The 23,351-nt window shown below is 37.0% G+C and overlaps 1 protein-coding gene across 1 annotated transcript in view; it reads right to left on the minus strand.

Moving 5' to 3' along the window:
- The window catches only part of LOC124721174 (dystrophin-like), a 949,029-nt gene that overhangs the window by 177,581 nt on the left and 748,097 nt on the right, over positions 1 to 23,351 (minus strand). Inside the window, exons 13-25 of the mRNA XM_047246008.1 lie at positions 21,996 to 22,234; positions 21,542 to 21,709; positions 19,772 to 19,894; positions 19,311 to 19,593; positions 17,530 to 17,759; positions 14,585 to 14,742; positions 14,309 to 14,486; positions 11,534 to 11,723; positions 7,949 to 8,091; positions 7,652 to 7,858; positions 7,384 to 7,558; positions 870 to 1,025; positions 449 to 552 (exon numbers count right to left, since the gene is read on the minus strand). Of these exons, the coding sequence (XP_047101964.1) occupies positions 449 to 552; positions 870 to 1,025; positions 7,384 to 7,558; positions 7,652 to 7,858; positions 7,949 to 8,091; positions 11,534 to 11,723; positions 14,309 to 14,486; positions 14,585 to 14,742; positions 17,530 to 17,759; positions 19,311 to 19,593; positions 19,772 to 19,894; positions 21,542 to 21,709; positions 21,996 to 22,234 (2,354 nt within the window). The remainder of the gene's footprint in view (positions 1 to 448; positions 553 to 869; positions 1,026 to 7,383; positions 7,559 to 7,651; positions 7,859 to 7,948; positions 8,092 to 11,533; positions 11,724 to 14,308; positions 14,487 to 14,584; positions 14,743 to 17,529; positions 17,760 to 19,310; positions 19,594 to 19,771; positions 19,895 to 21,541; positions 21,710 to 21,995; positions 22,235 to 23,351) is intronic.

Genomic DNA, 23,351 nt, shown 5'->3' on the forward strand with positions numbered 1-23,351 from the left:
GATCGGGTGGTAGGACACGTTCTGAGGCATCAAGGGATCACCACTTTAGTATTGGAGGGCAGTGTGGAGGGTAAAAATTGTAGAGGGAGACCAAGAAATGAATACACTAAGCAGATTCAGAAGGATGTAGGTTGCGGTAGGTACTGGGAGGTGAAGAAGCCTGCACAGGATAGAGTAGCATGGAGAACTGCATCAAATCAGTCTCAGGACTGAAGACAACAACAACAACAACTGCATATTCTGCTTAATATGCAATGTGAAACAGGGATTCTAAATATCACTATAACCGATTTACAAGAAATTATTAGGGCGCGCGTGCCCACACACATATGCAAATGACCCCCCCCCCCCCCCCCCCCACACAAACACACACACACAAAATCAGATTAAAACTAAAACCAAGGGTTATTTTCTCATAAATAAATGAGGAAATAATTTCATTTCTTACATCGAGCTCCTCTGATATCTCCTCAGCATCTGCAGCTGACTTGGGAGACTTTCGAAGTCGTTTCTCCAGTTTATCCAGCCAGTCCATTTCTTGTGCAACAAGAGCTGAAAATCACAAGATATTTTTAATATTATAGGTTAATTCAGTACATAACTTTGAGCCATTTGTGAACTCTACATTTTTCTGCATGATAAAAAATGCAGCCAGCAAATGAATTACTTATCCTGTGCACCAAGTCTTCCAGAGCCTCATAAGTCTTCCTGCTGAATATATGTTATAATGTAATCAACTGGCACCAACCTCCCTCATTTATCAAAACAACTTAATTACCAACTATAATCAATCACAACTTTCTACATGCAATGATACTGCTTCCATAATAGTAATGTATTTAAAATACTTCAAGAAAGTTATTTGGTACCTCTGAACTCTCCATATTCATGTGAGGCATCCTTCAGTATTCTATGTCTGTCATAAATGTGGTCAGTAACTTCACTCCACTTGGCATTCAGCTGGGTGAACCTTCTTGCCAGTTCCTGAACAGAACTCCCTTCACTGCTCAGCATCATGTCATTACCTAGGGAAAAAAGCTTAATTGGTAATAAAGATGAAAATCTGAACTGTATTCAGTTAAACATGGCTTTTGGAAACAGCTAGTTCTTATAAGTAAATGCAACAATAATCTCTGCAATACCTGTCTCCACAGCTAACCTTGAACTACCAAAACCAGAGACCAAAACTTAAAAAATGGGTTGGGAATACACTGTTTTTCAAGGGAAAAATTGTGATAAACTTTTGCATCCCTTACTTAGGTCTGTATGCCTCATCTGTACTTATCCCACTATGTCCAGTAGCAGTAACATGTTACATATGCCAGAAGACACACTACAAATAAATAGACACCTGTCAAAACCAAAACATGGTCTTGAATGATACGATTGAAACTCCAATTTTCATAGCTCCACAACTTCTAGTACTAGTTTAACGTACTAGAATTCATTTAAACTGCACGTAATGAAATTCCGTCTGACTTAAATACTGTTTACTACTACTACAAATGAAAAGGAACACATTTCAAAATAATTTCTACATGAAATGTCTTGGTCTTTAGCAGTGATACATCATTTACATAATCAGCTAACTAAATTTGTATAGGAAAATTTCCCATACTTATCCTACCTTTATATGTGTAAATGCTGAACCTCTTTCTGCTTTTAATTACCATTGCTTACAAACTGATTGGGATCCAGTGTACAAAATAACTAATGTAAATGACAAATGTAATATGTTCTTAAATGAATTCATCTACCCAGGAAGAGCATTGACATTTCATCCAGCAATCCGTGGATTATGTAGGGAATTAAAATTTCTTGCAGGACTAAGAGGGAATTATATGCCTCATTAAGAGTATCAAATCATCCTCTTGAAAGATCTTATTATTAATTGTACCACAAAGTTTTAAAATCAATGATAAACAAATCCAGAATCTTATCTATTCAATCTGAAATGGATAACTCTAATAACAAAATAAAATCAGTTTGAATATCATAAAGACAGGGTGTGGCCAGAGCAGCAAGAATTATAAGTCTATATAGATAAGGTATAATGATAATTTGGTACATAAGCCTGTAACAATTTCTAACATATTTGACAATCACTTCTTAATTGCAGCAGGACACGTAGGTTGTAAGGGCTCCCTAAATACAGCCACAATTTTATTACAATGACCTGACTACAAAATATATGATCCAATTTGTATAGCTCCAGTCACTATTAATGCACTTAAAAATAAAAATCAAGGCCTTAGAAAAGAAAAATACCACAGGTATTGACAACATTTCATCTAAAGTTATGAAGCACTGTAGTGATGGTATATATCAAGTTCTCTGCCACATTTTCAATGAACCTTTGCAACAATGTGTTGCCCCAGAGAGCTTAAAGTTTGTTACTGTAAGACAAATTTTCAAGAAGGGTGAGAAAAGTAGTTTATCCAACTACTGTCTAGCATGCCTGCTAAGTTGCTTCTGAAAAATATCAGAGAACCTAATGTATAAAAGAACTCTAGAACACCTCAATATTCAGAACATCCTCAATGGAAACCAATTTCATTAGAAAAAGAAGAGAAAACAGTTTCAGTAGAAACCAATGACAATAAAAACAGATTAACAGAGCTAGCTATTTCCTCTCTCACAAAAGAAATTCTTATGTCAATAAATAACAATGGGCCACCTATCAGAATTTTCTGTGACTTGTCAAAGGCCTTTCACTGTGTCAAGCACAACATTCTCTTAATGCCAGTTTTTACGGTTTGAATGTTAGCACCAGTAAGTTGATTGACTCATATCTACACAACAGAAAGTGGAAGGTAATGGTACTGATGGCTGTCCTGCTTCATATGACTAGAGCACACTGAAGTGTGTAGTGCCACAAGGATCAAATCTGGGGCCATTACTGTTCCTTATCTTTGTCAATGATCTCCCACTTTGTACAAACACTGAGAGCAAATTTACTCTTTTTGCTTATGACACTACTATTCTGCCTGAAAGCCAAACAGTTAGTGAACTACAAAATAAACATAATTCTGTACCAGTAGACATCCTATGCTGGTTTACAGCTAACGGATTAATGCTAAATATTGAAGAAACGCAATACATGCAGTTTCATGCAACTCAACAAGTAAATGATGTAATCCACTTGAACTGTTACAATGAAAATACTTTACATTGTCAATCCTCCAAATTACCAGGAATTGTAATGGATGCCAAGTTAAACTGGTATGAGCATATTCTAGACTTTCGAAAAGACTCAGTATGGTGTGTAATTACTCCTCTTGGCTATATCCATGATATCAAGGTTGTTTATTTTGGCTATTTTCACTCTATTGTGTCATGTGGTATAATTGTTTGGAGTAATCAGCCTTCAGTCACACAAATACTTATTGCACATAAGAGAGCAGTTACAGTCATAGGTGGCATTCATCCAAGTTATTCTTGCACAAGCCTATTCCACAAGCTGCAAATATTAACCTCCATGTCTCAAAACTATTTTCTTCGATGATTTTTCATATCTAATAACCATTCTCATTTTACATCTAATGGTGCATACCATGATCACAATTCAAAGTCTAACAATGATTTACATACACATCCAAAACATATAAGCCTTGTAACAAATGGCGTTCACTATCCTGCCATGAAATTTTCAATTCACTTCCATCAGAAATTAAAGTCCACATAATGTCCTACCTACATTTAAAACTAAATGAAGAAACTATCTTCTGGATAACTTGTTCTGCTCTCTTGATGAGAACATGCAAATTAATCAATGATAGTTTTTGTAAATTTGTATTGTCATTTGTATTTATGTTTCGGGACTTTGTAGTTATAATGTGTTAGCCATAATCTGTCTTCCTTGTTTAAGATGATCAATATATAAATACTCCTTTTTATGATCCTTACGTTATTCTGAGTAATTTATGTCATGTTCAGTTGAACCATACATTATTAATTTTACTTCAACTGTTAAGTTTATGTATCTATTTGCTACATTTCCAGTATTGTACAGTTGTTTACTGTGTCTCTTTAATCATGTAAACCTGACTTGTTCCACACCTTTGGGACTCATCACAATGTGGATTCATGGAATTTGTAATAAGTAAATAAACAAATACAATATATGATCAAAAGTATCCAGACACCCCCAAAAACATACGCTTTTCATATTAGGTGTATTGTGCTGCCACCTACTGCTAGGTTACTCCATATCAGAAACTTCAGTAGTCATTAGACATTGTGAGATAGCAGAATGGGGCACTCCACGGAACTCGGGGACTTCTAACATAGTCAGGTGATTGGGTGTCACTTGTGTCATATGTCTGCACATGATATTTCCACATTCCTAAACATCCGTAGGTCCACTGTTTCCAATGTGATAGTGAAGTGGAAATGTGAAGGGATATGTACAGCACAAAAGCGTACAGGCCGACATTATCTGATAACTGACAGAGACTGCCAACACTTGAAGAGGGTCGTAATGTGTAATAGGCAGACATCTATCCAGAGCATCACACAGAAATTTCAAATTGCATCAGGATCCACTGCAATTACTATGATAGTTAGGCGGGAGGTGAGAAAACTTGGATCTCATGGTCGAGCAGCTGCTCATATGCCACACATCATGCCTCACGTGGTGTAAGGGGCATAAAAATCAGACAACTGAACAGTGGAAAAACATTGTGTGGAATGATGAATCACAGTACACAATGTGGTGATCTGATGGCAGGGTGTGGGTATGACATATACCCGATGAACGTCATCTGCCAGCATGTGTAGTGCCAACAGTAAAATTCGGAAGTGGTGGTGTTATGGTGTGACTGTGTTTCTCATGGAGGAGGCTTGCACCCCTGGTTGTTTTGCATGGCACTATCACAGCACAAGCCCACATTGATGTTTTTAAGAACCTTCTTGCTTCCCACTATTGAAGAGCAATTCTGGGATGGCGATTGCATCTTTCAACACAACTGAACACCTGTTCATAATGCACGGCCTGTGATGGAGTGGTTACATGAAAATAACATCCCTGTAATGGACCAGCCGGCAAAGAGTCCTGACCTGAATCCTATAGAACACCTTTGGGATGTTTTGGAATGCTGACTTCATGCTAGGCAACACCTCTCCTCATTGCAGCACTCCGTGAAGAATGCATTCCCCGAGAAACCTTCCAGCACCTGACTGAATGTATGCCTGCAAGAGTGGAAGCTGTCATTAAGGCTAATGGTCGGCCAACAGCATACTGAATTCCAGCATTATCGATGGTGAGTGCCACAAACTTGTATGTCATTTTCAGCCAGGTGTCCGGATAGATTTGATCACATAGTGTAATCATTTTGACATCAACCTAAAAGTTTCTTTTTTTACTAGGCACATTCCTGTTGCTGGTGGTATGCTCTTGTTTTCATCCAGCCTCTGAACTGACTTACCCAATCAGTTATAGTTGTCTCTGAACCAAAATCAAAACCCCCACTTTTCACTAAACAAAGACTGCCGTAGATGAAGGAAATGGTAACTGACAATAAAAATTTTAGGAATGGCCATGGGTCAAACCCCAGAGATGTCTACTAATTAACTGCCAGCTTGTAGTTGACAAGACTTTTGTTGCATTTATTAGAGAACTTGATCGTACACCATTGTTTGAGTGTTAGCACTTGTTGCAAATTGTGAGACAGAGACATGTACTATCAAAATATTTGAAGGAGTAGTGATATTTATGCTCCCAAGAGACTGAAGCAGACTGAGCCAGACAGCACAAGAAAGCTAAGAGCATCATCCTCTCCCACCCACACAAAAAACCAACTGGTCCTAACAGGTTGGAACCAATAGGAGTCCAAAAATAATTATTGTACTTCTCTCCATACACACTTTGTATTAGTCTGTGTTACCAGTTTCAAGTTTTTTTTGTTATATGAATCTATTATTGCACATCGTAATTATGTAAAGTTTTCAGCTGCTGAATGGGTCCGTTTGGAACCTAAGCCTCTTCATGATTTTCTGTCTTCCCACCATATTTCTGTCTCTACCCTGATCCAGTCTTGTCCTTCCTTTTACACACTGTCCTTGACTCCTTCCAGCCAACTGTCTCTTGGTCTTTTCCCCTTCCCTTTCATCTTGTGTATCCTCCTGGGTGTCATCTTCCCCTCCATTCAGTTAACATATCCATATCATCTAAGCCTGGATTCCGCTATCCTATCCTGTAATGGTTCTTCTTTCAGCAAGTCTCTGACCCTTTCATTTCTTAATCTGTCCATCTTTGTCACTCCAAAAGTTTCTCTAGAATTTCATCTCAGTAGCTTGTATTTTGCTTCTCTCTTCCTTTCATTACTCAGGTCTCTGAGACAGATATCAGTCCAACCCCTTGTCCACATCATGGATGATTGACGGTGGCATGAATTAGAGGATTACCTGTTGGGGCAAAGTACAGTGGGGACTGTACATGCCCTGAAGTAGCTGTTGAGGTCCTACAGGAACCATGAAAAGTGATGGCAAATGGGGCTCTGATGAAACTACGACAGGCCCAGCAAGCCAGTAGTGGCTAAATCTCTGCTATCAAGAATGGAATTGGAGGGTTAGAGTATTACACACACAACTGTTAAATAAGTGGATGATTGTCACATTTTACTGCAAGTTCAGAGAGAAAAAATGCATAAATAACAATTTACACATACTGGTTCATTTTTGGGATGACACTGTTATGAACAAATTATATTTCAGTTTTTTTATTAACCGCATGTAACTATCTTTGCAGTATGTTATCACACTTTTGAATTTTGCACTGCACATAAAATGTTGTGGTTTCATCTTCAGGTGATTTATTTTATGTATTACTGTATATGAAAGCTGAACTGCTAAAGAGTGATTAATTATAACAATGGATAGATGCAGGTGTTGCACATCTAGTACGTATACATATGAGTTCTGGCCGTGAAGGCTGTGCCTTCCTCTACCTTGTGGTGTCATGTGGATGTGGTATGGGTGGCTAGTGGTCAGCACACTGCTCTCCCAGTCCCTTTAAAAACTTTCCAGGCCATTGAGCCACTACCTCTATGTCAAGCAGCTTCTCAATTGGTATCACAAGGCTGAGTGCATCCCATACCAGTCCTCCCACTGACAAAAAATTCTTGGTAGTACCCGCAATTGAACCCAGGTCCTCCTCACAGCAACCATCTTCACTCACCACTCAGCTATGAAGGCGGACTTGCATATCTTGTAGCTATTGTAATGTTATGCACTGAGAAGGTAAGTTACTGCATTATAAGACATTCTGGATGTGATGTTAAAACAAATTTACGCAATCTCCTTTGAATCACATGAGCACAATCTGATACTAACACATACATTTCAAGACTGCAAGAGATAAAGAAATGACTTATAATCACATACCCATTTCATTCAGGTTGCGAAAATCTTCCGTCCTGCTATCAACCTTATCTTTAAGAAGTTGGTATCTTCCTTTCATCTGGTAAAGTTCTGTTGAGGAGTTGACTAAAGGTGATGGTGGTATTTCAGTCTCAAGTTTGCAAAGCCAAGCCTTGAAATCTTCAACACCACTGATCACCTAGTAGAAAAAATATACATATATATCTTCAAGCTTATGAATGTGTTGAGAGATTAACTGCATGTGAAGCATGAAAATGTTAAAAGCATATACCTTTCTGCTCTTTTCTAATGCCTCTTTCAGTGCAGTATTTTGTTGTTTTGAGTCTCCGGTTACTTTCTCCCATTTCTTACTTAAGGCTTCTAATTGTGATTTCAGTTGTTCTGCAAAGGCAGGTTCTGCATTGTCCAAAAGCTTCTCTGCTGTGGTTTTTATTTTGTTGAAATTTGGCTGAAGTGTTTCCACATCATCCTGAAGAGCCTGTTACAAGAGATTCATTAAACTAGTTACAATCTTTCACTCAGAAGTATACTGGAATTTTCATAGGGATATCACAGTATATTAACTTACATTGGACTGTTCCAGTTGGGCTTCTAATGTCTCTAATTCACCAATTGGTATGGCATCATCTGCTTGCAGAAAAGTTTCAACTTCTTGCAGCCATGAATTGAGACCATCCATCTCATCATTAAACTGGCGCAATGTTTCAACATCTTAAACAAATGAGAAACAAGTTGCATAATATTTAGAATATTAAGTTAATACAAAGTGAGTTTTATAACTGAAATGGCCAGTTCAGGTAATTAACATCTGGGTGTGTATCTAATGTATCCAGCCAGGAAAAGTCACCATATGCATGTTCTTTTTGTTATCTATTAGCTCTGAGAAAAATCATTGCCCAAAAACAATGGTACTATTTCAGTCTTGTATGTGTCTTTTGACATCCCAATGCCTCACCCATTCAACAATGAGAGATTATACTTACTCCTTCAATTATGTGTTACCAGTCAGTAACAAATTTACTGATAACAAGGTAATAATGAAGCTGATCTGAGCACCAGAGGACTTCATTAAGTAGGGACCTAATTGGGGAGGGGGCTGCGTAAACTCATTTCATTTGAGTACTGTGATATGGATTTAGTTATGGGGATACTTGCAGTTCATCACATACTCTGAATCACTTTGCAATACACCATTTTTACATGCCACACACAAAGTTTTAGCAGAAGTGAAATTAGTAAGTGATAAAAATTTTATTTCATTCAATGTCTTCTTTCCATCTTTTCCTTTATATTTTCTGTCCAGTCCTGTGTTTTCCATGCTGATGTCTCACACTAGAAAGATGAGTAAACTGAATCATTCTGGGTCACTATGGTACATCACAGAAATTACTTTGGAAAATGTAACTAACCATCTATTTGGGCACTGCTTTTCTCGTTGTTTTTGTCTGCCTGGCACTTTCCTCTCTATTTATTCATTATACTTACTTCGAACTTTCCTTGATTTTCCACTTACGAACTTTCAGTAGTTTTCATCTATTTATTTGCCACTGTTCTTTCAAGTACAGTTATGTCTTCATTCATATGCACTAACACTGTAACTGATTTCACACTATATTAGAATGAGCTTTTTGTGGCTAAAAGTCACTACACCTTTACCATTGTCTCCAGTTCTTTAATGCTGTATCTGTACATTTCTGCCTTCTGGTCCCATAAATTTTCTTTATCATTCAATGATGAGTCAACAGCACACCAACTGAGAGGCAATGTTAGCTAAATATTGAAGGACCTAGAGAAAAATTAGCCATGAGACATTGAAAAAGTAATTGTGATATTCCCTCAAATAATTTAAAGAAGCCATTGATAATGTGAGTCAAAATGACTTGTGTGGAATATGAACTTAACTTCTCTTAAATGAGAGTTTAGTTTCTGAATCATTCAACATACTGCTTGGTACATTCCTATTACATAACATCACTCACTCACTCACTTGCTCATTCTCTTGGCTCAAATTTGTGACTGCTCTCCCACATTGCTACATATTCTATGTCTCTATATTATGTCATTAGTTTGTAATACAAAAATGTATGAATCCTAAAAGAATATTTCTCCGTCAAGCTTTTTCTTTACACAAAATTTTTGTGTAATAAAATACAACGACATATTATCTCAACAGACCTACTTTTCATTTTTTCATATGCATCCTCTTGTGTCTTTCTCATCAACAAAATGCTTCAAGTCTCATCTGCATGGAAACAGTAGTGGGAAATTGTAGACTAAAGGGCAAAGCAGATATGAGTGCACAAACAGCATGTGCAGTGATGTTCTTTAGTGCTGTGACAGACTGAATTATGCACTTATCTTCTAGATAAATAGTGACCAATTAATATTCTATGTGTTTTACCTATATAAATTCTGTTAATCTAAAATTATACAAACTTCAACTATTCTTATTGATTTTGTCTCTTGTAATAAACATTGCTGGAATAAAAATGAAGACACAGTTTTCAAGGTTTTCAAGTCACTCAAGATTTATTGTTGCAACAGTGCATATGGGGTATGTGAAATGATTACATTTACAGATCAAGAACACAGTTGAAACACCCAAATTAGTACACAGTGTAGGTGCTGACTCTGACATCCAGTTAATCATACAGATGGTGAATACTTTCCTGGGATACGTTATATTGTGGCTGCTTGACCTATTCACGTAAATCTGTAAGAGTTGTTCGTTGACCAGTAGCACAAGTCACTTCTCATCCCATCATATCTCACACATGCTCAATTGGTGACAAGTCTGGATATTTTTATAGCCAGGAAAGTTGCTGCACATCTTAAAGATCACATTGAGTTTCACAGGTAGTGTGTGGGCAAGTATTATCCTGTTGGAACAACACACCACCCTCCTGTTGCAGGAACAACAAAATAATGGGTCTAAAAACATTCTACATGTAACTAGTGCTGGTTACTGTCCCCACCAGAAACACCAAAGGTGAACAAGAGTTGTAGCTTAGCGCTCCCCAGACCAGATGGCCTGGGTGTGACCAGTATGTTTTGGAAAAATGCACTTTACAATACAGCACTCACCAAGTCTACATTGTATGAGCGAATGACTGTCACTTGCATGCAGGCAGAATCTACCTTCATTGCTGAAAACTGTGGCACATCATTCCATCTTCCAAGTGATCCTCTGATGGCACCAGTTGAGCCATGCAATGTCAATGCCATGGCGTGAGTGGAAGATGAGCTAGAGTTGTGTGTGTCTGTAGTCCCACTACTACTAACCACTTCACAATAGTTTGTGTAGACATGTCTAGGCTCACAAGCCCTCTTACCTGTGCTGTGGTAGCTGTATGATCTGCCACTGCTGCCTGGGGGCATCCTGGTGGGCATCTGTGCTGTGTGGATGTCCAGAACCTCATCTGAGGGTACGAGAATGTCCACATGACCACTGATACCAGTATCTTCGAACAACTCACAGAGCACATCCAACTTTGGTATTAATTCTCCAAAAGGACCACTCTGCCACTTGGAGGCCACAATTTCACCCCTTTCAAACTCGCTCAGTTGGCTGTAAGGAGCACAAGTGTTTCTCCGTGGCATGGTTGCCCACTTTCTTCACAAGTTTACACCATACTGAGCCTTCTGCCTTCTGGCTGTGAGCATTCCCTATTAAAGGATTGACACAGATGATGCTATGGTAGCTATGCTATCTGTTGGCGGGTGACATTGAAACCGTTATCAGTACATCTCCTATCCTCCAGGTGGCATGAGCCATCATCAGATGAAAATCTGATGTCATCTTTCCAGGTGTACCAAATCCCCCCCCCCCCCCCCGGCAATGTGTGTTGACAAATCTTCTAACAAATTAACAGTTTTATTTTGGAGAAATAATCTCTTTCTTCCTATTTTACTTATAATGTGGCACCTGGTTTGTCTGTATCATTATCAGTGTTAGTTTTTTTTTCATTTTTGGCATAGTTCTCGTAATTTTTTTTAGTATATTGCTTTCAAACTTTTGATCTTTCCTCAGCCTATTTTCACTGTAAAAGTAATGGAAAGCTAAGTTTTTTGGTCAGCCTAAGTGTGGTTTGCATGGGTCATAGTTTGTGAGTGTCTCAGATGATAATATTAATAATAATAACGAATTACTTACCTTTCGTAAGTCTGCACTGCCTTTCCTCTAAGATGGCTGGGATATCACTCCACCGTGTGTTTAGGTCTTGGAGCTCTTCCCTTAATCTTTGACTCTGTGCTTCTGAACCAGCATACTGTATCAGCTCTTGCCCAGTTTTGTTCACGTACTCGAAACTGTCTTGCTGTTCATCAATGGTGTTTTGTAGTTCCTGTATGATAAATATTTTTTTTGCTAATAATGAGTTCCATTTAGCATTCCATATTATATTACCTAAGGTTCCACACAGGACTTAATTTTGGTGCAATTATGAAGGTCATTCCATAAGCAAGTTATGCTTTTTTTAACACGATGTTTCTTAATGTACATGCAAGTATGTATCTACTACTTCTTTTCAGTACAACACCTTATAACATTAAATCAATTTTTGAATGTTCTCATCATGAAATTTGCTACATATTGTACCCAGCTAATAACAATTCTTTTTCATTTCGTCATCATTATCAAATATTATCACCATCATTATACATTTACTAGTTGCTGCAGTATTGCTTTACACCAAATATGCAGTCACATTTCACACCCTCTCACTTTGCTCTCCACAGTCAGTCTTGTATTCTGACTTAAATGTTCAAACCCACGTGAAACAAATATTTTGTCCAATAAGATAATAAAAAGGTAGATTCCTGAGAGAGTGTAGCATATTCACTACACACAAATTCTGTCATTTCACTTTAACAGTAACTGCATGACATATCTATACGTATGAAACTATTCTCAAACTGACGTCTTTACAAATTTCCTAGAAAGTTTGTTACACTTTCTTATTTTTCTAGTGTGCCCCACAGGAGATTGCTTCAAATAGAAGAGTACAACATAAATTCTTTGCAGATTATGCTAAACTTATGTGTAGAATATATATTCTCATGGTGCATAATGAGAAATAATGTTCAAAATTTGACTACTGCTAACCAAAACAAGCAAATTTTTCCAAGAAATCCATTTTTTTCAGCCAATACTGGTGGTCTGATAGGTAAAGTGCCCCAATTATGGTGGTAAAAGAAACAAGCAAGTAATGACAATCCAGCAACAGTTGTTCTAGTAATTTACACATATGAAGGCAAACAGTGTGGGATTCACATGAGAAACAGAAGTGTACCACTTGACATGACTGCTAATCAGTCATACTTTTTCTGAGTATGCATTGAACATTTAGCTACAATTTTTGAGATATTGTAAATTTGGTGACTGCTCTCCTCTTCTCATAGTGTTCATTATAGGTAACAATAATGGAATTGTGTTACAGAGCAATGTTGGAATATCTTACTTATTCATATACCACTCCTAATGTTAACATTTTTTTCCTTTTCTGATCTCATTTTATTAATAATACGTATACAACAGTATAGAATTTCTTATTCAAGCAGTGATGTGTAAAACTTTATTATTCACTGTGTAATTTTCAAATTACTGATGACTGTACTATAGTTAGGTCACCTGCAAATATTTTATTTAGAGAAATATTTGTGATTTGCTCTACATGCAAACCAAAGGATGGTGAAATTTTTTATAAGCAAAATGTTATTTGTTTTGGTAATGGTATAGCTCATTTGAAGCCCTGATTATCCTTTTTTCAAAAACATTTCATTTTTTCCAAAAACTATGAATTTTAACAGTTATGCATACTCATAATTTTCATGTTCTTGAATGGTCACATCTTAAAATGTAATTTATTCAAAATTTAGTAGCATAGTTTTATACCCCCAATTTTTTTGTTTCCAAAAGTTACCAGTTTTCATTAAATTGGTTTGTTAATTTGTTCATTATTCCAAATAGAAAATTTTACTTTCTCAAGAATTTCTAGCAAATTCTGGGAATCTCCTTTAACAATGAGCTGCACTATTTTGTCATTTTCTAATTGTACTGCTGTTAGTTGAACAAACTTACATCACTGTCTATTGTGTCTTTGTTCCTTTTAAATTTCTAGATCTGTATGTAAATACTTACAATGTAGTAAATATATAATTCAAACAATTGTATTTTTCCATATCATGCACACCTGTAAGTAGGTGCAGTACACAAAGCCTGTGTCACTCTGTGTATCAAAATGTAACTAACTATCTATTTGACAATATGTTATCAAGTCTGTCAGAATCTAACAGTTATTATGCGAACAGTCTACATCCCATTATGTAGTTTTCAGTTTAGTTTGTACTATGTGGGTCTGCTAGTGACATTGTAAACATCATGTAGTTTTTGGTTTATGCTTCATCATGCAAATTTCAGTCAGTTCGTGTTTAACCACCATGAAGTACAAAACGTACAGTTTCTTTGTGTGTGCAACATTGAATTCTCACATGTTACAAAGATAATCAGAGGACAGGTGAACACTGTGAGTCAATAAACGTGCAGAGATCAATAATCAATTGTTGCAAAGCTGTGTACTTTATTTTAAAAATGTTCATCAAATCCATCAGTAGCAAGAGGATGATCAAAGAAGAAATGTTACAAGACTTCCAAAATGCAGTTCCAGGTCAGGTTAGTTACAACTCAGCTGCCGTTATATAAACAAAACAGTCACTATTGTTTGTTTCTGGACTAAATTTTGAAGATAATATTAGAAACAGACACAAAAACTTCATGCGGACCATGTCCCTGAATTGCCATTTGCTATGAGTGTGTGTTATAATAGAGGTGTGTAGTAGTACAAATTTAAAAGAAGGTGTAAGACTGTTCCAAGCAATACTGTTTGGATGAAAATTACATTAATAAAAATAGAATGTAGAAATATGTTACCCTGAACTTCTGAAGCTGGTCCTCCATTGTGGTAATATCAGACACAACAGCATGTTCTGAAAGCAGCACACCTTCAACATTGTGCACCCATTTCATCAGTGCTTCTTTTGCTTCAAGATACTTCTTGGGTGGTGTTCTATCAATGGCGCTGGTTAGTTCAGTCTGTTTTTCAGTCAGCCTAAATAATAATGCATGTTGGAAATCAGCAACACAATTCAAAATACTGAAATGTGCACACTTTTTCTTTTTATAGAATTAACAGCTCTCTTCCATTACCTCAACAATAAACTGTTCCATCTCTGAAGAACTTTGTCTGCATCAGCATCAATATCTTCAGCATAAGGTCCTGCAGTTTCATTTGCAGAGAGCTCAGCTGATCTCTTTTTCAACTTTGTGAAGCGCTCTTCATTGGACTTAAGAGTTTTGAGTTTAGCCTGTAGAAAATTTTAATAATTATAAATTACAAAAAAACTGTGTTGATCAAATACATCAAAAAATATGGAGGACTGTCATAGACTTTTCACTTTGTGTTAATTATTAAGAAGGCTGGAGATGTCGAGTATTCAGGGTTTGCATGTTGCTCCAAGATGTGTGCCAGTCTCAGTCATATACAACACTTTGTACTAGTCATTTGCACATTCCACTGACTGTATTTGAGACTTCAGCAAGAAGATTGAGGTGAGAGGTTGTGTATGGGGAAGAGTAACTGGTGGCTTTGAGGGAGACAGCAGATACACAAGATAGGAATAAGACAGACAACCACCAGAGTGAGGGAGTTTGTTTGTGCTCTTGGCCACAATTTGGTGGTGGCCATTCAGTCTGGTGGACAGCTGGTTAATGGTAATGCACACACAAAATGCTGTGCAGAAATGGCAGTAGAGGTGGTGTATGACAAGGCTGCTTTCACATGAGGCATTGCCTCTGATAGGATAGGATAAGCCTGTGACAGGACTAGAGTAGGACATGCTGGGTGGGAAAATTGGGCAGGTCTTGCAGAAGGGTCTGTCTGTGGCAAGGGCTGGATGTGGGAGTGGCATAGGGATGGACCAGGACATTGTGTAGGATGGGTAGGTGGCAAAATACCATTTTTGGCAAAATGTAAAGCCTCATTAGTAGGTTGTTACTCTCTTCTGTGCACAATAATAGATAGTCAACGCAATGAGGGCCATCCTACCCACAATCCTTCCCATCCCTCCTAAAGCAGTATTCCACCATCCACCCAACCTACACACCATCTTGGACCATCTCTGCACCGAACCTACCCCAATCCTTTGCCTCAGGGGTCATATTTCTGTGCAAGACCTAGGTGCAATACCTGCCCAATTCACCCACCCATCACATCCTATTGTACTTCCATCACAAGCTTATGCCTTATATAAGAGGTTGTGTCACATGTGAAAGCAGCCATGTCATATAACAGCTCTATTGCAATTTCTGCACAGCATTTTATGTGAGCATGACCACCAACTAGCTATCCATCAGAATGAATAGCCACCACCAAACTGTGGCTGAGAGCAGAGTTGACCACCCATTGGCAGAACATGCTATGAGCACAACATGCTCAAATTCAATGGCTGCATCGAAATCCATGCCATCAGGATCCTTTCCCCCAGCACCAGCTTCTCTGAACTATGCAAATCGGAGTCATCCTTGCAACATATACAATGCCCCTGTAATCCTCCTATCTCAATCTCCAAAAATCCACCACAGTAACACCCTCTACCCTACAGCCCCTCTTCCTGTGTCCTGCCACTCCCTCTCAACCCACTCCATGTGATCGTCATCATACTCTCCACAAATTCATCAGCTCTATTTAAGGTTGAATAACATGTACACTGTTTTTGTTCTACTGATTTTTGTTTTTTGAAACTAGTTTTTGGCTTATTAGGCCCTTTTCAAGAAACAAGTCACTAGCATCTGACAGAGCACTAGTTTTTAGGTAATCAAAGATTATAGACAAAGAAACAATCACTTGCATAGAGTGTTGTGCATCAAACTTGTTTCTTAACACTGAAATTACACTTTACACAATGGACACTGTTAAACACAATAAATAATTAAACAACACAATATTACAGGTTACAATGTTTAATTTTGGGATGTCTTGACATTGGCTGATTAACTCTTAAACTGAGGACTCCTCATTAATGTGCAACAAACATGTTTTTCTTACATTGTAAACTAAACTTTAGGCAGTGTCCATTGCCTAAAGTTTAGTTTACAATGTTAAAAACATGTTTGTCGCACAGCATAAATGAAGAGTGCTCAGTTTAACAGTTAATCAGCCGATGTCAAGACCTCACAAAATTTAACATTATAACCATTTAACCTGTAATACAATGTTGTCTAATTATTTATTATGCTTAACATTGTCCATCATGTAAATTGCATTTCAACATTAAAAAACAAGTTTGATGCACAACACTCTATGCAAGTGATTATATCTTTGCATACAATGTTCGATTACCTAAGAACTTGTGTCCCTTTCAGACACTAGTCAGTTGTTTCCTGAAGATTGCCTAATAAGCTGAAAACTAGTTTGAAATAGACAAAAGTTAACAGGAAAGAAAAGTGTACTTGTTGCTCAAATTTAAATATGGAATTTTTCAGCCACGACATAATGGAAGAACCTATAAATTAAATAAATCATCCACTCTGGTGCCTGTGTGTCACATTTCTATCCCATATGCCAGCTGTTTCTCCATCCCACATTCCTCTCCCCATAGACTAGCTGCTTCCCTGCAAGCCATCAGCTACCCTAGAGAACACAGAGAAATCCAAATCGAGATAATGACATAAGACTACATGATTTCTTTCTCTTAACACCTGCATGCTCTATAATAATGACTACTGTTGCCAGTAGTTTGGACTGTGGTTGTTTCACATTCTGATTTTAGCGCCATAAACTGAGAGCTCACAATGATGTTAGCATGCAACTGTCTACCACTGAGATAAATTATTTTGCTACAAGTTGGAGAGAATCAAATAACACACAGAATCAATGAAAGCATTTTGAGACTGCAGGAAAATACACCAAGGACTATTTGAGTGATAATACTCGAAAATATAATAATATCATCCTCGATTGAAAAGTTTTAGTTAGTCAAACTTTTGACTTTTAAAAGTGATAAGATGTAAGTACAATTTTAAATTATATGCAACTGGGAAAAACAGTAATACAATATAACACAAATGTTTGTGTTTCTGTAGCTGTTACTCACCCGGCATTGTTCAAGCTGATGCGCAAGACTCACTGACATTTTTGGAGATTCGAGCCATTTCTCATAACCTTCCAACAGCAATTCTAAACTAAGAACTTCATTATAAAAAAGTTTTCTATCGTTCATAAAATCTATAGTTTGCCTGTGGTGTTGTAGTAACTGTTGTACACCATGCCATCTTGTTTCCAAGTCATTTACAATTTTTTCTTCTGCATCAGTTTGTTCATTTTCTACAATAATAATAATAATAATAATAATACATCTACAAAATACAACAAGAAAAACAACAACAACAATAATAATAATAATAATAATAATAATAATAACATAATAAATTATGAACTCAAAACCAAGGCAAAAAGTAGGGCCTACTGTTCTGAATTAGGCAATGTAAACTCCCCCAAATGATTCTGGCAGAATCTTATGATCCTGGTTAAAACACCCACTCAGATTCCACTGAATTGCCACTTTTACGATAATTGACAACAAACATCCTGTGGCTCTGTGCTGAACATGGAAAAGAATATTTGATCTGGATGTAGAATAGTTCAAGGAGAAAATTAATTATGAGCCTTTCTCATACACACAACTGACCATATGACTGCCTCTGATGTATTACATGTAAGTGGTTGACTGGAATCCTATAGCTTCCTGGCCTATTATGCTGGTTATGAGACCAACTTCAATGCCTTTCTGGACTTTCCTAGTGCCCTCCCTACACTAAATGGAAATTAGTTATTAGAAGGGAGTGGAATGGGTACATGGAGGACGCACCGGAATTTGCTCACGAGACATGACTGTGTATAAATCTGATGTTTCATATGGCCTTAGAACATGTTCTCATGTCCCACAGATTCTTTATTCTGTACAACAGGATAATGTATACATCATGATTGTGTTGCCTTCAAGATGCTAGAACTGAGGAGGAGACAGAAACATAAATAAACTGGTCCCATGTCAGTGCCTGCAGAGGCTTCAGGTGCATAGTGAGAACATGTAAATATTTGCATCTACATACAAATATCAGCTGAACTAAATTCTTACAATGAAAAGGTGATAATTGTTCCATTAAATTCTGTGAGAAATAATCACTATAATTAAAAATATAAAAAAACATAATTTTCACCAACACATGAAAAAGCTAATGATTGAAACAATGATTACTGGAATGTAAGTAAACTGAAATTGCATTGGATTATAAATTTTTTTCTTAAGTAATGAATGCCTGGAAAGTTGTAGGTTGCTTGGTCAGAGACCTTAATAGACCTCACAACATGATGTTTTGGAAGCTTATGGCACTACCAGAATCAGACGTAACAAATGCACTCTGTTGTTGTTAAACAAGAAGCAGCTAACTATGTTGGTTCTTCTCTGTACCAAGTTTATTTTATGCTGGAAATACAAACATTACCAATCCAGAGGTCAATGTATCATTTACACCAGATGGTGGCAATACTGTATTATGCCTAATTATTGTGTAAGTTCTACGATTGTTTCTGGCCAACCAGCTGATGATCCTTAAGATATTTTAATGTTTGCACAGTTATCACTTAACTGATATTACAGTATAGAAAAGACAACTTTGGAAATATCAATAATCATCATGTTCATATCATTGCACAAGTTTAAGATGACGATTGTTAAGTAGGTTTTCATATTATTATAAATGTGTTGATATAGGGGTGACAAGCAGTCAAAAATGCAAATGAATGAATAAGGTTTTAACTCTTAAGGTGTCAAACTGTAGAAGAGAGAAACCTCATGCAAAGTTTGTAACTTACGGATCTGCAGCTCCCTTATCATCACTTTGGCAAGGCTTACAAGCTGCTTATAATCTTCCTCATGAATCTCTATATCTGACTGACTTTCTTCATAAATTGCTATTTGTTCTTCCAAACTGTAGTTGTTAAATGTGCTGCCTTCAGAACTACTTCCTTCTTTACAGGTATCTAACCTTGATTCAATATGGTCCAACCATTTTTGAAAAAGTGCAAGTTTTGTATCAAACTCAAGCCGATTAACAGTTGCGAGACGACGTTTCTTTGGACTTGCATGTTGTAGAATCTGGAAACACATTACATATTTTTTTTATTCATGTTGGATCTTCTGAAATCTGCAGACATTAATGTTAGTTGGTGAATGACGAAACCAGCAACAAATTCACCAACAAACAATATGCATTTATTGAAAATGACAGCATCAATCAAAATTTATATAAATTTTAATTGTGTAAAACCATTACCTCTTGACTAGACTGCAAAGTAAAATTAGAACTCCTGCTCCATTCATCATCTTGAGAGGATACTTCAGACCTGCTTTCAGTAGCAATTGGTTTTATGCTAAATTCAAATCCGGAGCTATTTATCTGTTTGAAAGGAAACAGAACTGCATGAATAAGGTACACCCTAACATTTAAGGTTTTATCAGTACCAAGGGATTATTATACTACAAAGTGAATCCACTTGATTGATTATTATTATACCTTACTAATCAAATATCAATTTATAAGGAACACATGTATCAACCTTACTGATACATTTTTTGAGTAAGCAGCAGAATAATGGTAACAGTTTCTAGCCAAACTACGCAAAGAGGGAGTAGTTGGAGCAGATGGGGGAGAAATAACGAATAAAAATGTAATGCATTAGTGTGCATGGGCTGGGAAAAGGGTCAAGAGATTGCAAGATAGGGTGATGAATTTTCATCAGAAAACAATGCAAATATCTCAATACTTTTTCTTCTGAAGAAAATAAAACTGAATGAAGAAAATCAGAGAAATAAGCAGAAGTTCTCTTATTTAACAATATGTAGCCACTTGTTATTTTCTCTCAAGTTTCATTCATTCACACAGACAAATAAAATGTAGTTTTCCTAAATGACATCTTCTAATTGCTTGTTTTGTCAAGGCTAGCCTTGTTTCCATTTTATTTTTCTGAGGAAGTTATATCTTTTTAAAATATCAGTGTAGCTTGTATGATAATTATGTAGCTGTTAGGCTGATGCTGTAGTTTGTTTCGCGAGAAATTCATTTAAACAAAATTCATCTAAACAAAAAATATAAATAACTGCGAAAATCTTCTACAAGACACTGAAATACAAAGAAGGTAGGCACGTCCCCGATATCGGTGTAGTGGGATACAATATTCATGATAAATATTTTGGCACTTTCTGCAGCAGGGAATTCAGAGTGTTCTATAAATATTTTTAAATGAATGGAATGGGTAAAGCTAATCATTCACCATAATGTGGTAGTTTTGTGTAGTGGACAGACACACAAACAAGAAACATGAATAACATATATCAATTTACAAATTTGTTTCTTCAGAGCTTAGAGGACCACATACACCTACAAATTACAAAAGAAAAGCACCAAAAGTGGATGTTTTACGATATTAATTTATTTAGTTTACTGGTTTTTGGCTTACAATGCTACCATCATGTAAACACCTGTCCTTCCTTCTGGTGCCCTTTATTCAGCCAGAGTAAGGTCATGACTGGTGTAGCACTTATCCAATTTCTAGGAGAACCAACCACACCTGTACACAGACTATTATTACAAGGGGGTTACCGCACTAACAGCACCCCTCTCCCCCCTCCCCACAGGAATCCATGTACCCTACTGTAGACATCTTGTGTAATTGCATGGTCAAATGTGACATCGTGGTTCAAAGAGTTTGCACAACGAAAACCAGTTAACTGTATAAGTAAATACTATGGAACATCCAAATTTTTGTGGTTTTCATTTATAAACATGAAGTTTTTTTACTAAGCAGCAATAGAAGAATCATTTAACATGGTATACTCATGACACACACTGTTCCAACACTGCAACGTAACTGTGTCAAGACAACAATTTTCCACATTGAACAGGATTTGCAATTACTGTAGGGTAATAAATATTTCTGCAACTAACAGCCATATGTTAGTCAACTGCTATATTCTTAAGGAAATCATTTAACACTGACTTTTCTATACATACACTGAACAAGTTTGTACACAGAATTAGACTTACACGTTGACCTTGAACTTCCATTATTTGTATCAGAGCATCCCATCGGTCCTGCAGCATTTCTATCTTTTCAAGAATTTTGTCAGTAGCAGAACCGGCCTGCAGCTTTTGAGCTAAATCCTGAAGGGCAATGATTTTTTTCTGGTGATCATCCATTTCAACTCGGATTGTCTACAAAGGAAAACATGTAACTGTGAATATAAACAGAAAAAGTGATCTAAAATTGTTAATTTAAGGCCAATTCTATTTTATGCTACAATTTAGGTACTTCATACACACACAAAAGTGTGTACGCACACAAAACAACGTAATTTCAGACAAGCCAAAATCAACTCCAAATTTTCTCAAATGTTTTTATTATGAAAACACGTATAACAGTTCAGTTTCTTACAATTATGGTCAAGCTATAGTCCAATAAATTAATGCATTCCAACAATGTTCCAAAAATAGCATGTACCTGCAGTGTGCGAACTCTTTCCATAACCTGGCCCATCTCCTCTAATGGTGTAGCCTCCATTGTTTTAAGCTGTGTTTCACAGGTATCAAGTGCTGACTGCACAAACTGTAGCTTCTTTGTAACTGGACCCCATACTGTTGCTTGATGTTGCAGCTGCGCCCATCGATCTTCTGTCCATTGGCATATATGCGCCCAGCGCTCTCCCAAAGCTGTCAGCTGGTCCTCCATCTGAGCATATGCTGAAACAGATAATCTCAAACTTAAAATGGGAACTCAAAGGCACATGGGAAATATGGATATGTAGAAGAAACAACTACTATAGTGATTAAAACTGCGAGGGCTATCCTGAAAGTAACAGACATTTTGTTCTATCGCGATGGTGGGTGAGCTACAGCTGCCATCTTGGGACCGTAACGTTCCTACACTCTGTACACATCCAGCAGTGGTAGTGTGTGTTTTGTCTCTCTGCTAATTTGTTTTCTGTGATGTGTTAATAGAAAATCCTGCCACTTGGGAGATGCATTCTATTCTGTGATCAGGGTTTTTTTTGGGGGGGGGGGGGAGGAAGCTGCCAACCAACTGAAATTTATTGCAACTGTGATGTGTATGGAAAAGGAATAATGAACAAAAGCTGAGTGATTTTAAAAATGGCCGTACCAATGTTCACGATGAGGACTGCAGTGGTAGGCGTAGCCTTGAGACTGATGAACTGGTTATGAAAATCAATGAAAAAAATTCATGAAAACTCTTATTTCACAATTATGAAATTTTTTCAACACTTTCCCCAAATTTAATGGCGTTTGGTGCATGAAACTGTGGCAGAGAAGTGTGATTACCACAAATTTTGTGCTAGGTTGGTTCCCAAAATTCTAATGGAAGGCCACAAAAATAGAGACAGACTGCAGCACTGACCTTCCTAGATGATTATGAGAAAAATGGTAACAAAGTTACTGACTGTATCACAACTGGAGAAGAGACTTGTGTGAAGCATGTTGATCGTGAAACAAAAAGGCAGTCAATGGAATGGTGAGACACAAATATTCCTAAGAAACCACTGAAGTGTTTGCAAACACTGTTGAGAAGGAAGATTATGGATACTGCATTTTGGAACTCCAAGAGAGTGATTCTCATTGATTTCCTTGAACATGGCACAACAGTTAACTCAGAGAGGTATTGTTAAATACTGACAAAATTATGGCATGTGATACAAAACAAGTATCGAAGAAAACTTAGCATTAAAGTTTTGTTTTCTCAAAACAATGCACATCAACAAATGGCCAGTAATACCCAAGAGCTCCTATGGGGTTTTGGATGGAAAGTGTTTGATCATCCACCAGACAGCTTGGATTTGGCACT

Source organism: Schistocerca piceifrons, chromosome X (genome assembly GCF_021461385.2).
Source record: "Schistocerca piceifrons isolate TAMUIC-IGC-003096 chromosome X, iqSchPice1.1, whole genome shotgun sequence".
NCBI lineage: Eukaryota > Metazoa > Arthropoda > Insecta > Orthoptera > Acrididae > Schistocerca > Schistocerca piceifrons.